At 34.9% G+C, this 15,168-nt stretch overlaps 1 protein-coding gene across 2 annotated transcripts in view; it reads left to right on the top strand.

Moving 5' to 3' along the window:
• The first annotated feature begins 736 nt into the window (after window positions 1-736).
• LOC142339218 (cytochrome P450 4C1-like) overlaps window positions 737-15,168 on the top strand; it is a 36,399-nt gene continuing 21,967 nt past the window's right edge. The window contains exon 1 of one of the 2 annotated variants that reach the window (XM_075389070.1): window positions 737-992. In XM_075389070.1, coding sequence (XP_075245185.1) covers window positions 860-992 — 133 coding nt within the window. In that variant the 5' untranslated portion in view covers window positions 737-859. The remainder of the gene's footprint in view (window positions 993-15,168) is intronic. The other variant, XM_075389071.1, reaches the window with a different exon arrangement.

Below are 15,168 nucleotides of genomic sequence, written 5' to 3'. Positions count from 1 at the left end.
TTCGGGCGATCACCACCATGCCCCCGAAATCTAAACTTTTTTGAAACCTTAAGATCACGTTTCTATCTTTACACATCCAATGGTATAAATAGGTTGCATTTCACCTACAATCATTTCTGAACGACTGCGGAAAATTGAAAGAAATTTTAATTTATCTGATGCTTTGTCAAATTTGTATATAACCTCTGTGTATATGTTATGTATATGATCTCCACTTACAAAACTACTGAAAGAAAATATTGGGTCTGCAAGCGATGTTCAGGATCCAAGGTAATTAATTTCCACTCGACTAAGTTGTGAATTACATATTTATTTTTGTAAAAAAAAAAATCAAGCAAATAAATGCATTGTTTCCATCAAGAATTGCTAGAGCACAACATACCGAGCGCATAATCCATACTTGGAAAAGTCTTCCAGCAAAAAAATGATTTTTTCTGCTGGTGTCTTTGCGTAATGCTCCCCATTTCACAGATTTAGGTCATTGTTAAAGAAAGCAAAAAATCTTAAAACCTGAAGCCGGTGCTGATTAATTACGTGTATTGTATATTCTGATCATCCTGAAATGTTTGTGTGACAAAATTCATCGTTTATTACACAACCCATCAAGCTATAACTCACAAAATTCCTATGTTCGAAAAGCGTTAAATTCGAGGCCAAAATCTAGTGTATTATACGAGTGCGACAAAACCCATTGTCAATTTACCAAATATTGTGTAGAATTACGCCCCCTAATTTGTGAGCAAACATCAATTAGATTGGTACTTCAGAATTTGAAGAATTTGTGAACTAACACCTTTATAGTAAACATAATTGCTTAACAGAGGAATAAAGGCATAAAGGTCATTAGCTTACAAAAGTTATGATTTCATACGTATTTTATGCCTTAAGTGCGGGAATATTTCTCTTCACATCATGGCTGTTTACCACATTTCTGCTTTGTTTTTACACCCCCAGACGACTCCGAATCAGATCAGCGATATTGAAAATTCCAGGTAAGTTTTTAGTTCAATGAAACTAGGCAACTTTACGTGGAATGTATACCTGAGGCATTCAAGGTGCCCTGGTTATAAGCTAAAAAGTTATATATTTAGACACCAACTTTTGTAAAAAATTAAATTCATATTACTTGTTCCCACTGCAACGAAACGTGACATCTCATAAGCTTGTGAAATGATTCATAATAAGAACACATCACTTCTTCAAAAACAAGATCTCTTAAGAAGGTCTTCAAAAGATTTATCAAAAATGTAAACAAGAATAGACTTAATGAAATCATCCAAGCTTAGCTTATGCCTGACTGAGAAAATTAAAAAGTTGCCTATGCTGATAAGATGTTTCAAGTTTTATTTCACTGGGCTCTGTTTAATATGTCATATTCCATTCTAAATCTTTGGTCAGCAAATCACGATGCAACTACAAAAACGGATGTTTTCTCTCTATTGAAATTTCTCAATATACACACATTAAAAAAATTAAGGATAATTTATATAACTATATATATTGCACCCATGCTGCACCAATTTATAATGTTGCACCAATGAAAAGCCCTCGTGTCAACCAAAACATTTTAAAACAAATTTTCAAAATGTAAATTCGTCATTTCTCATAGCTACAATTGATGCCACATCCAAATTTAAATGCAGATTAGGATAGCTAGGCTACCCAAGGATCTCCATATCAATTGAGGCTGATCGATATTATTTACGGCCAATTTCGAAAGTGGTATCGTTAGATAGCCTTTGAAAAATTGAATTGATTGTCAAAAATATATTTTCAATTGCTTGAGTTCTCGAGTAAAAAATGATGCTCAAATCTTTTTGTCTTCTCACTTCACTTGTCTCTTAACGAAATCATATAGCTATTTTGTTTAAATTTTACCGATTAATTGAGTATTTGTGTTTCTTAAAAAAACTAATTTTTGAAATTGTTTTCTTTGGTTTTGAAGCCATTTGACTCAATTTTTAAAAGAGTTGCTTTATCAGTCGCTCCATAAAATTACATAAGCATCGATTTTAACTCTCTGATAATAAGGGTGTTTGAGACGTTTTAAACAGACAATTTTTATTAATTGAATTTAGAAATTAACAAGGCGGCTCGGTAATGTGCGATCGCACATAAGGTTCTGACCCCGCTCATCCACAATTTTCGCATAATTGTCTATCAAATGAGGAAAAGACGGAAAAACACAAAAAATTCAAGTATTTTTCAAAAAAACTGATGTATGAACGATAAGAGAGCCTCCAAAGCAAATGACTCAGTGGAGTAAAAAATGATGCATTAGATTGATGAGATGTGCCGATTTTAAGAAAGCGAGCGAAGACGAACGGCAAAATCAAACAACAACAACAAACATTAATTACATCAAAAAATTTATGTCCGTTTTTAAAAAAAAAAAACAAAACTTAATAACACAGTCAAAATAGCGTCAGATAAAACTGAAAAAAAAAACAAAATAACTTGTATTTCACTAGAAAAAAATATTTAATCACCAGCTCAAAATAAACCTTGGTAACAATTAGACAAAAAAGAACAGAAAATTTAAAGTTAGAAAATTCGCTAAATTTTTTTTTAAAAACAATTTATTACAAAGTAATAAAAACCAGTAGGAATCGACTAAAATATCCCATAGGTTTACATTTACCAATGCTTCTATAGAAGAGAATTAAGAACTCTTGGTATTCAATTTTTTTGCAGTTACAAAAACAACAACAAATAGACAACAAACTAAAAATCAATTAAAACTTGCCAGATAATGCTTTGGAAGCCGTAAAGCCATAATTTGGACCCCAAAATATGTTCGATTGCACCTTCGTTGAACACCAATAATGTATTATGTGGTCGCTCATTATTGAAAATAAGCAATAATTAGACAAAGAAGGAAAAAATGCAAAAATCTAATACTTGTTTTTTTTGAACAATTTTATCTCCAAAGACATAAAAACCATTAATTAGAAAATGCAAAATTTGAATATGTTCATCCATTCTTCCAAAGAAAGCCACTGCGACCTGCAATTATCCAGAACATGTCTTACGTCTTCAAAAAGAACGTCAAATATTACAAAATTCAAAAATTCATTTACCTTTTTTTGGGAAAAACCATTGTGGAAGCCTGTAAAGTCATAACGAATTCTCTTTGAACATTAGAATTTGTGACACCAATCCCTTTTTGACACCTTCCCTTTAAATGTATTATGTGACCTCTTATTAATGAAACTAGGTAACAATTAGACCAAAAAGAAAAAAAAGCAAGATTTTGTAATACTTGTTTTTATAGAAAAAAATTTATTTCCAAAGACATGAAAGCCATTAACTACAAAATGAAAAAATTGAATAGGTCCGTTTATTCTTCCAAAGGAAGCCCTTGAGACCTGCAATTATCCAGAACATGTCTTACGTCTACAAAAAGAACGTCAAATATGACAAAAATCAAAAATTCATTTACTTTTTTGTGAAAAACCCGTGTCGAAGCCAGTAAGGTCATAACGAATTTTTAAAACTAATAGATTTTGTGACACCAATTTCTTTTGACACCTTCGCTTGACAAACATAACCGTTTTAATTTTTAACCTTTAGTTAACGAGACCAGGTAACAAACAGACATTAAAAGGAACAAAATTGCGAAGTTGAATTAATTTTTTTTTTCATTTTGGAAAACAATTATTTTCAAAGTCATGAAAGCCATTATCTATCTTCTAGTATCAGAACATCGGCTCATCTACTTTTCCAGGAAAAGCCAATCAGACCGGGTCATTGTACAGGAAATTTAATACGACTAAAAAGACAAAGTAAAAACGACAGTTAAAGACAAAATTAAAAAATTCAATTAAATTCTTCGAGAAAGTACTGTCGAAGCGGTAAAGAACCACAATCTGTATCTTTAAGAATTTAAATATTATCAATTGTGCGTTATTTTTAGGAGGCAAAATTCAATAAGCCATTTTTTATTTAAAAATCAAACATTTTAAAAGTCAAAACGACCATAAGATTTGAAGCAATCAACTAGATAAATTAACTTTGAGCTTAATAGGAAGCCTGTCAAGATGAATAAAAGAGCAATTCTAAAACTTTCACAAGTCAACTATTTTCTTTCACGATTCAGGCAAAAAGCGGTGAATAAGTTCACGGCGTAGAGAGATAGAGGCGAGACCAGACAATACCTGTCATCGCTTTGTACAGATGTTAGAATTTACATAGGTGTTAAGACAAGTGATAGAAAGTTTACTGCGTACAACTGAATTGAGTCATCGAGTGATTGAGACTGAATGAAATGAACTAAAGTTTGAACAGGTTCCCGAATGGGTGGATAGTATAATAATATATAGGTGTTAGTAGTGTTTATAATAGTAGGTGAGTCTTTGTTTCAGTTCCTGACGGGTACTTCCGTACCACACTCCCCCTTTTTCAGTTTTTCGGCATTTATATGTCAAAAATGTGGTTGAGGTGGTCAACGTCTTCTGTGTCCAATGATGAAATGGGGCTCTGTTCTAGGGTTGTGCGGTGCGGGATTTCCGAAGGGGCCGTGCTGTAGCTCGACTGCGGGCTATCACTGTGGTCCGGGTTCCTGCATCTCTCGTCGTCAGACAGTGAGTGCTCTATGGAAATGTTGGTATCCTTGTTTGCTATCCTCGTGGGCTCTGTGGGTGGGGTTCTTGTCCTGCGGTGATTGGTGCTGTTAGTGGTTCCTCTGGCATGATGTTGTGGTCGCTGTCCGACTCTATGAGGATGGTTACTGGTACCTCGTCATCTATGTTGTGGCTGGTCTGTGTAATGGTTGGTTGCTGTTGTTGTTGTATGTCCCGGGTGGGTTCCGTGCTTGTGGGTTGAATAAGCTGCTCTATGTTCCGAACGGGTGCGGATGGAGTTTCTACCATGTTGTCTTTGTTTATGGGTAGTTTTTGCACAATTCGCTCGACGGATCCTCGGCCTTTGTTAGGGGTGTGCATAAAGTCTTTCGGTGAACTTGAAGTGACTATTGTTATCGGGCTTTGTAATGGTGAATCGGATACTAGATTGATGACTTCTACCGTATCCGAGTTGTTCCACTTGTCCAGGTCAGTGCTTACATTGGAGGAGTATCGTCGTTGCCTTCGTTTCGCTTGTTCAATTTTTGACTGGGCTAGTGCTGCCTGTTTTGATTTGGTTTCGAATTGTGGGACGTGTATGTTTTTTGTGGGCTGCTGTGGTTTTCTTCTGGGGCTACCTGCTTTGCCTTTCCTTTGTTTCTGTTTTTGTTTTGTTGAGGGTTCTTTCTTGGTTGGCTTGGTGGCGGCTTGTTGTATTTGTCTGCTTGTGCCCGGTTGGGGTTCCTGTTGTTGTGTTGACTGCTCCGCTGCCCATTTCTCTTTCTGTTTCTTCTCATCTAAATAGAATTTCTTAATTTTTTCTCTATTTCTCTTATATTGGCCGACGGTCTTGCACGCTACGAAGTCTATCAGTCTAGGTTTATTTCGGATTATTTCGGTGGCTATTGCTATGTCGCTTTTTCTGATTACTGTATCTTCTCTTTTTGGTGTGTCGATTGTGATTGTGTGGGGTGTGTAGTTTGTTATTTTCCCGTCCGGGATTATATTCCATAGTGGCTTAAGTGTGCCTCGTGGTTCCTTTACTCTGCGCATTATTGTTTTTCTTGCTACTTGGTTTCTTTCTTTTACTAATACTGATGTTTTATCTCCGAATGTTAAGCTTAGTTTGTCGGGTACGATTTTTATGGGAGAAATGGTCTTACGTTTTTGCGCCGTGGGTGCGCTTTTTGTGGCCAGGGGTTCTTCGTCAGAGTCTGATTCGGCGCCGGGGGACTGGTATTGTATGTCCAGATGGGGCTCAGAGTGAGAGTCTTGATTCCAGATGCTTGCCTCGCTCAGCATGGCCTGCTTCAGTTTCTTCTTGTCTAAATGGAAATTCTTTATTTTATTGTATGATAAGCTTTTGTGGTTTGGCTTTTTTAGTATGTTTGTTAATTGTGTGTTTGCTGTTCTACCAAAATGTGCTTCGAACGGAGTGATGGGTGTTGTTGTGTTGGGAATCAGTCTAATGTTTTCTATTATGTGTGTGATTTTATCGGCTAATGTTTTTTTGTCCCATTTGGGATCTATGTTTATTGCCGAGAGTCGTCTTTTTATTGTTTGTATCATACGTTCGACTAATCCTGTCCCTCTGTGATATCCTGCTGGAGCTAGGATTAATTTAATGTTGTTTTCTTTGCAGAAAATTTTGAAGTTTTTAGATTTGAACGCCTGTGCCTGGTCGCACCTTAGTGATATTGGTATGCCATGGAATGTCATGTAGCTTTTTAGAAATTCAATTGCTGTTTCAGTGTTGCAATTGTGGTATGCCTTTGCGTGGGGGTATCTAGAAAATCTATCTACCGAGACTAGAATGTATGTGTCTTTGTTATTGTCTAGTGTTGGTCCTGTGAAGTCTATTTGTACTTCTTCAATAGGTTTTTGTAGATTGTTTAGATGTGTATGTTTATTTTTTGCAATAATTGATTTTAAGTTCTTACCAATGGCTGTGCACGGTTTGCATCTTTGTGCCATTATGACAATCTCCCGGTGTATGCGGGGAAACCAGATGAGTTGCGCCATGTACATCATTCCCGCCTGTCCCGTATGGGTTTTGTGAATTGATTGTAGTGCAATATCGCGTAAATTAGGAGTTATATAAAGTTTGCCGTCATAAAGGATACAGCCGTTTTCATTTAGGGATAGGTCTTTTTGAGTGTATGCCAATAGCGGGAGTAGTGTTTTAGTGCGAGCCAGTCCTGGTTTTGGATCATTTTGCGGATCCGGTTGCTCTGGTTATCTAATTTGATCGCTTCTGATATAAAATTTTTGTTCATTACTTTGTGTAATTTCGATAATGGGATGTTGTTTTCCGATTGGGTGTTATCAAAGGGGTTTTTTGCCCAAGTGGGATCTAGAGGGGTTAATCCTTTACCTAGGTTTTTGTCGATGTCTGTTTGTGTTGCGATAGTGACCGATCTTGGGGGGTTTAATTGTTGGGGTTGGTTGTTTGCGGTAGTATTTTCTTGAAGGGGATTCATCTTTTTTGATTCGGGGGCGTTTATAGATTGGCTTGTTAAAGGTGTTAGAATATGGTTTATTTCGGGTACAAACGAATACGTTGGAATTTGTGGGATGATTTGAAGTTGAAGTTTGATGGAAATGCGAATTATAGTAATTTGAATATGGATTTGTTTTTGAAGAATGTAAAGAAATGTTATGTAAAGAAGATTTAGAGTGATTGCACGAGTGCGACTGATTTGAGCAACAATTTTGGCAAAAAGCGTGTCTGCTTTGTTTGCTTTGCTTACTAGTCTTTATTACGTCATGTTTTCTGTGCTTTATTGTTTGCGCATTCTGATTGGTTGAAACTCTCAGAGCGTTCTTTAGTGTGTATTTAAATGTGTTTATTAAATTTACTACATAATTTTTGTCGCTTTCGAGCGGTTGGGGTGCTGGAGAGATCGGATATCTGCTAAAGTAACCTGCGAATCCCATGTTTTTTCCTGGTACGTGTTGTACTGTAAGGTAGTAATCTGTCTACCCAACGGGTCAGGCGGCTTTGGTATGTTTTGTTTCCCCTGTTGTTTTTTTAGGGCCGAAAGGAGTGCTTGGTGATCTGTTTGGAGTTCGAATTTGGAGCCGTATAGGTAATATTTGAAATGTTCTAATGACCATACGACCGCTAATAATTCTAATTCGTTGGTACTGTATTTTTGTTCATTATTATTTAAGAATCTGCTAGCGTATGCTATTGGGTACCAGTTGTTGTTTAAATATTGTTCTAAGCACGCTCCAAGTCCATTTTTACTTGCGTCACATCTGACCCGTGTGGGTTTTGTTGTGTCGAAGTGTTTGTTTTCGATAATATGTGTTATTGCGGTTTTGATTTTATTGAATGCTAAATCATGTTCGCTTGCCCATTTTAGCTTGGAACCTTTTATGCTGTTTTTTGTTGATAATAATGGTCTCAGGGGTGCTGTTAATTCTGCTAGGTTGGGAATGAATTTTATCATATGGTGTATGCTACCCATGAATGATCTAAGTTGTTTTAACGTGTGGGGTGGGTCCATTTCTGAGATGGATTTTGTTTTCTTTTCGGTTGGGATTATCCCGTTCGGGCTTATTCTGTAACCGAGCCATGTGATTTCCGTTTGGGCGAATTCGCATTTATGAAGGCTTATGGCTAGATTTTCTTTGTCTAGTCTGGAGAGTACTTTCATTATTTCTTTTTCATGGTTGTCTAGGGATCCTTTAGTGATAATTATGATATCATCTAAGAATGCGTGTGCTGAATTTATATTGTTTAATGTATAGTCTATCGCTTTTTGAAATGTTGCAGGCATGTCAGTGAGTCCGTAAAAGCCATTGATGAATCTGTATGTTCCTGTGGCGTTTCCGCCCAGGATATTAAAGTTGTAGTGTTTTTGTGTGTCTTTGTGTAGTGGGATTTGGCTGTATGCATATTTTAAGTCAATTTTTGAGAAGTAAAATGTGCCTGGTTTGTTTTTTTTGTTCGCTAATTTTTTTTGGATATGGTGTCCATTAAGTGGTCAATGCTTTGCATTTGGTATTTGTTTTTGTGTATCGCTTCGTTTAGTTTTTTTGAATCGAGTGCTATTTTGATAGAGTTGTCGCTTTTGACAGTGATCACTACCGGGCTTATGAAATACTCGTCTGAGCATTTTTCTAGTTTAATTATTTGTTTGTCTTCTATTAATTTTCTTAGTTCCTTTTCGACTTTGTCAATTAGGTGAATGGGTAACCAGCTTCCTTTGTGTTGTGTTGGTTTGAAGTATTGCTTAAATATTGATTTGGCTATGTGGTTTTTTGATTTTCCCAAACGGGTGCATAAGTGTGGGAAGTTTTTGAAAATTTTGTGTGTTATTTGTTTTTGGTCCGGATTGATGAAATTAATTGTTTTCTCACCTTGTTTTGTTTGTGTCAGGTGGATCCCCAGTTTTTGTAGTATGTCCCTGCCCAGTAGGTTCAAGGTGTTGTGTGGCACTACCAGTATTTCACAATCTTTTGCTGCTGAGTTTCCTGACGAGAGGTGTATATTGAGCGGACTGATTATTTTAATTTTATTGTTGTTGAAGCATCGAAATTCTCCTAGTTTGGGTGTGTTGTTTTGTATTTCCTTTCCAAGTTTGTTTATCAAATTATTTGCTGTTTGTTGTGATATGAAGCTTCTTGGACTTCCTGTATCGACTAACCAATGTATCTTGCATTTTCCCGATTGGGTCTCTAACCAATATTCTCCCATTTGGGTTTTATTTATCTTGTTTACCCTTGTTTGTTTCCAGTCCCATTTAACTAGATTGATTGTGTTCCAGTCTTCCATCATTTCCCTTATATAGCATGCGCTCTCTGGGTCGATGGATTCATCTTCTTCTGATTTGTTGCTTCCTGCATTTGATAAGTCCTCTGTGGAAGTTGTTTTAATGTTTCTTACTCTTCTTGAGTTTGGATTGTAATTGTTGTTTTGGTTTGTCGATGCTGTGCTTCTGTTTTGTGAGTTGTTTCTGATTGGTGGTTTTTGTGTTGGTCGGGGTGGCATTTCAGCTCTGCACATTTTGGCATAATGGCCTATTTTCTTACAAATCCTGCATATCTCGTTCTTTGCTGGGCAATTACTGAGATGCCCGGGTATAAATTTGTATCCGCATTTCCAGCAATCTGGAATTGGTCCTGATTTTGGAGTTTGTAGTATACCTGTACGTTGTTGTATATTTTGTCTGTATTGTGTATTGTTGCGTCTTATGTATTGTACGTCTGAGGATCCTTGTGGGCTTAATTCGAACTGCGATCTACTTGTGTTTGTCATTTTTTGTTGGTTTTCTTGGCCTCTTTCTCTTGCCAGTGCGTGCTGTAGTGTTCCGATCGGGTCTCGGTCTTCCGATAATAAGTCCATTTGAATTTGTGGATTTCTCATGCCTTGAATGAAGATGCTTTTTACTAGACTATCTTCGAGGGCTTCCCAATTGCAGAGTGCTGCCTTTTGTTTAATTCTTGAATGGAATTTTTCCAGTGATTCGTTTTGTTCTTGTTTGCAGTTAAAGAATTGGAAGCGGTCAAATGTTTCGTTTCGCACTTCTTTGAATGTTTCCTTTAATTGTTCGACAAATGCATCTGTTGTGCATTTTGACATTTCCGTGTGGGGATTTCTTTGGTGAAATATGTTTGTAGCCTCTTGGCCTAGGGAAAGGTAAATGAGGCTTTTTATTTTTGTGTCGGCCTCGTCCCACGGGGTGTTGTCTATGTAGGGGCCTTTGTCTTCTACTGCTAAGCATTGATTTTGCCAGTCAACTTTTCTTTTGATGTTGCGCTGTTCTCGTTGCCTTTTCTCGGCTGTTTTTTCGTCTGATGTGGGTGGTTCATAACAGGGCTCGTGTGGATAATCGAGTTCTGCGCTTTGTGGTCTGTTTCTAAGTAGTTTTTCTACTTGTATATTTTCCTTGGCTGTTATGGCCAGTTTTACTGTTTCAAACCATTTTTCCCACACTATTTTTGGTTGTAGTCCGTTGTCCCAATATAGTGTTACCCCTATTGGGGATTTAGCTATCGCTGACTGCGCCATGTCAAGATGAATAAAAGAGCAGTTCTAAAACTTTCACAATTCAACTATTTTCTTTCACGATTCAGGCAAAAAGCGGTGAATAAGTTCACGGCGTAGAGAGATAGAGGCGAGACCAGACAATACCTGTCATCGCTGTGTACAGATGTTAGAATTTACATAGGTGTTAAAACAAGTGATAGAAAGTTTACTGCAAACAACTGAATTGAGTCATCAAGTGATTGAGACTGAATGAAATGAACTAAAGTTTGAACAGGTTCCCGAATGGGTGGATAGTATAATAATATATAGGTGTTAGTAGTGTTTATAATAGTAGGTGAGTCTTTGTTTCAGTTCCTGACGGGTACTTCCGTACCACAAAGCCAATAGGACCTATCACTATTGAGCTTTGATTTGAAATATTCTGTTATTTAGTTAATATAAAAAAGATCGAATTTTTTTATTAAAAAACCGACTGACGACAGTCCGAGTTGTTTTTGGATTGTAACGGTCCAAGATTGGTTAAGAACTAGTCCTGCTAATGTTGATTGTCAATGAGGAAAATTTAATTTTTGGAATGTCATTGATATAGATTATTTGTTAGTTAGAAAATCAAAAATAAATGATGCGTTTTTGATAATCAATGAATAAAGTTAGCAAAAAACGGCAAAGTTTTTTTACAGAGCACTCTCAACGGAAGTTGAAGTGGAATTAGCCCCTTTTTCAGTCTAAAAAGATTGTGTTAGTGGTGTTTGGGTGTGCACTTCCTACAAATTTAATCAGAGTGGACTAAAGAAATTTATTTCTAGCTGTTTTTGATGAAAAAGTCTGAATTTTGTGAAATTTTTTAGCCGGAATTTGTGACAAAAAATTAAATGAAAATAGCCGACAATATATTTTGTGTTTAAACGTAAAATCGACAACATTTTATTGAAAAATTTAATAAATTTTATCAAAATTGGCGAAAATTTAGTCAAAAATTACGTAAAAATGTGAATGAAATCAACGGAATTCACTCTATTTTCTCGAAAGTTTAAACCTCGATATCTCCCTGTCAATAACGAAAATCAAATAAATCTTTTTAGTTCCATATTCTACGCTGGACAAGCTTTCTAATGATACCAGTCTCAACTCTCTTCGATGAATATATCGACCGGCCAAAACTGACTGACAAAACCCATTTGATTATATAGTTCCTCCCCTCCTCAAGAGGGGTCGGAACAATTTTTGTTTTGGTTTTCATTAAAAAATCTGGTGTCAAAAAATTGACGTGGTAATCAACTGGCTCTCAAACAATGAAAACCATATAGATAACAGCAGCAGCAAGGAAGTAAATGTTAATTGAAAATTAGAACATAAATGATTTGGAATTTTTAAATCCTAGAAACTAGTAAACATTTTGCCGAAAAAAACACAGAACAAAATTTTTGTAGAGAAAAAAACAAAAATCAATAATTGTTTTGTAAAAAAATTCAAAAATTTCTCTTCCAACACAGTTATCCAGACCAAACAGTGAAATAATATTTTATAATTAATCACCCACAACAAGAATGTTAAAATTGGAAGAACAGTTTATTCCGAGAAAATCAATGTAACGGAAATATGAAAACGAAAAGAAAACGAAATGAAGCGCAATAGATTCAAAAACTTTTTGAAGTTTTCCCAGCAAATCTCCCAAAATTGTTAGTAAAAAACTTGTTTTTCAGTGATTCGTCAATTCCATATCGTGCACAAAATAAAGCTTACTAAAAATAGGCAAGCACATGAAAAAAATTAAAAAGTTAACTTCATTGTGTTAAAACAAGCTATTCACATACATTTACAACTATCTCTTCCAAACAATGAAACAGAAATTTTTGTATAAATTAGTATTTGAAGTGCTAAAGATCCCCGAAAACATATGTAAAAAGCACAAAAAATTCAAAGTTAATTTGTTTATAAACAAATCAGAATCTCTAAGAAAAATGCTAAATGAAGCCATAAAAATTCCTCGTGAAGAAGCAAAAACTTCCGGTTCGGTCAAAATTTATACGAAAGACTTTTTAAGGGCGAAACAGTAAAATGAAAAAGTATCGAAAAATTGATTGTGGACCGAATTTGAAAAAAAAAATCTGCTTTTGTTTTCTTTAGTTGGATTTAAATTTTGTGCAGTTGACCTCTGATTCCTCCTAAAAATTTGCACTGAACCTTATTTACGTCCTATAGAGCATTTGAAAGCAAATTTGAATTTTTTCAACAACGTTTGATTTTGTTTAACCGACCCCACCTTGAGAACATTTTTATTGCTTTTCCTTGATTTGAATGAGATTTAAAAGAGTTAAGTTAACAATCGCCTGTAAGCGTAAACTAATATAGTTGAATTAGATAGATTGACTTTGAGCACTATTATGGAACATTTTATGATACCTGAAAAAATTAACGAGCAATCCTTACTACTTTTTCTTCTCTTTTTTTTGAGATACAAAATGATGATTTAAAATTGATTTCTGATTTGTTTTTATTCCTTTTCTGCGTAAAATTTTGCAATCTATTGAGTTGATGATCAGTTGACATCACTCACTCAAACTTCCAATCGAACTTAAACAATTTAACTCCTTTTTAGTGCAGCTTCAACAAAAGAAACTATTTTAAGGAGGGTTTATGGGAATGCTAAAAATTACTTGAAATACAATAGATTAAGGGTTGACCAATAATAGAAAACTTATTTTTTATGCAAGCCAAATTGATTATTAGTTAACAGAAATCATTAGTGTTGGATTCAAAAAATAGTATTTTTGCGGGATTGAAATTGCGTTAAAACTCTTTTTTGAGATGCGGATTCATATACAGTTCAGTTTTGATTATCCACCGGTTCTGCTCACCTATGAAATTTGGTTACATTTGAACGTAACTAATTTTTTTTGACAAAATAAGAATTATTGAGAAAATTTTGCTTGGAAGAAATTTATTATACAAGAAAGACCCCTGTTTAGAGTTCCTTCATATGGAGCTGTTTACTGCTTACTTTATTGCAAAAGTCAAATAGGGGCAAAAAATGGCTGCTGACTTTTAAATGGAACAAAATACGAATTTAAGTTTTTCGAAATTCTACTTTAGTTTTTCTTGATCAATAACTCAATAAAAAAAAGATATATGAACTATATTTCACTTTCTATAAGTTTTCAAACTGAGTACAGTTCCTGCGTTCTACGGTCAGCGACTTGAAATTTCTTATTAATGTTTATCTTTTCTGCGGTCTCTTTTCTCTGTTCTCATTGTCTCTAGAATTTATAGCGATGTACAAATCGGAGCAATAATATTGGACAAGAGGTTTTTTCCATGGATTGAATTTACACTAAATGTGCAGAATTGAATATTTATGTTGTTCTATTGTTCCTTAACTAACAAAGTAACAATTCATGGCCATGTTCTTGCTGCAAATGCAAAAAAAACTAATTTCTCGTTCAAAAGTTCTGAAAAAATTTTTTTCTTTCTGAAGTTTCAATTGAATGTACAAACGCATTAAATTTTTTTTTGAACCATAGATTGGTTTGTTATGTTTTTTTTTCCAGTTAAGTAGAGATGAATCTTCAAATCATTTCCTTCCAAATTGTGTTAAGTTTTAAACAGATTGAAACAAGGGCGCATATTGAGTTAAACAATAATAACAACTATCGAAAGCAGTATTCTATATCGGCTTAATTCAAATTTGTACGTGATTTAAGTATATGATTTCAATTCCTATCTATAATTTGTTTAGTTTCATTGAAGAGTTGATTTATTGGACAAGGTTGTCGTCTGATAGTGTTCCTCGTACGGTTTCAATAACGGACACAAAAATAGCGGATAGCCAACAGCAGTGGTTGACTAGCTGAAACGCTAAATCAACTATATTTTTTTATTCCAGGAAATGAAATAATATCTGAAAGCGAGCCTCTAAGTTATCGCTCAAAAATTTTTTACTAATTTGAAAGATAAGGATCACATCGACAAAGCTGTAGTAACCGGGAAAAAATTCAGTTAATTTTCTACTTGCTCTTAATAATAGATAAATACTTTCATCACGCGGTTTAAAAAAGGCGATTTGTTTAACATAAACCATCAAGTTTTAATTATACATTAAGGGAGAACTCGGACTAACTCTATGCTCAAAATTAACAAAATTATTGCTCAAGAGAAGAAATAACGCTGTTGCAACATTTTGTTGGTTTCATTTTTAGTAAGTTCAGTTTACATTCTTGTAACTTCTCCTGCAGTTTTAGTTAGAGGTAAATTTCAAAAAAATATTAAACTGAACTGCTGCTTTCAATATCCTGTTTCTAGTATTTTTTCATAACTTTTTACCATTTTCTAACAGACTTTATTCAAGTAAAAGAGACAAACTTACTTTACAACAAAATAAAAAATACTTCATTTTCTCATTAGATCATTTTTCTATACCAGTACAAATTCTTTCCCTTAGGAACAACAAAGCCGTTTTTTGTTTTTAAAGGTTTAAATAAACCAATAATATCTCTCCTGAACCCGGTACTTCCACGGCTCTTTTTACCGTTCTCGCCTCACAATAAGCATACAATTATTGCCTTCAGTTTCTCATGTGAGTACAAGGAGCCACTATCATGACCAGTCAAT

Source organism: Convolutriloba macropyga, chromosome 5, assembly GCF_964194025.1.
Source record: "Convolutriloba macropyga chromosome 5, txConMacr16.3, whole genome shotgun sequence".
Lineage (NCBI taxonomy): Eukaryota > Metazoa > Xenacoelomorpha > Acoela > Convolutidae > Convolutriloba > Convolutriloba macropyga.
Note: the sequence above shows the minus strand (reverse complement) of the source record. Positions and strands in the feature narration are given on the sequence as shown.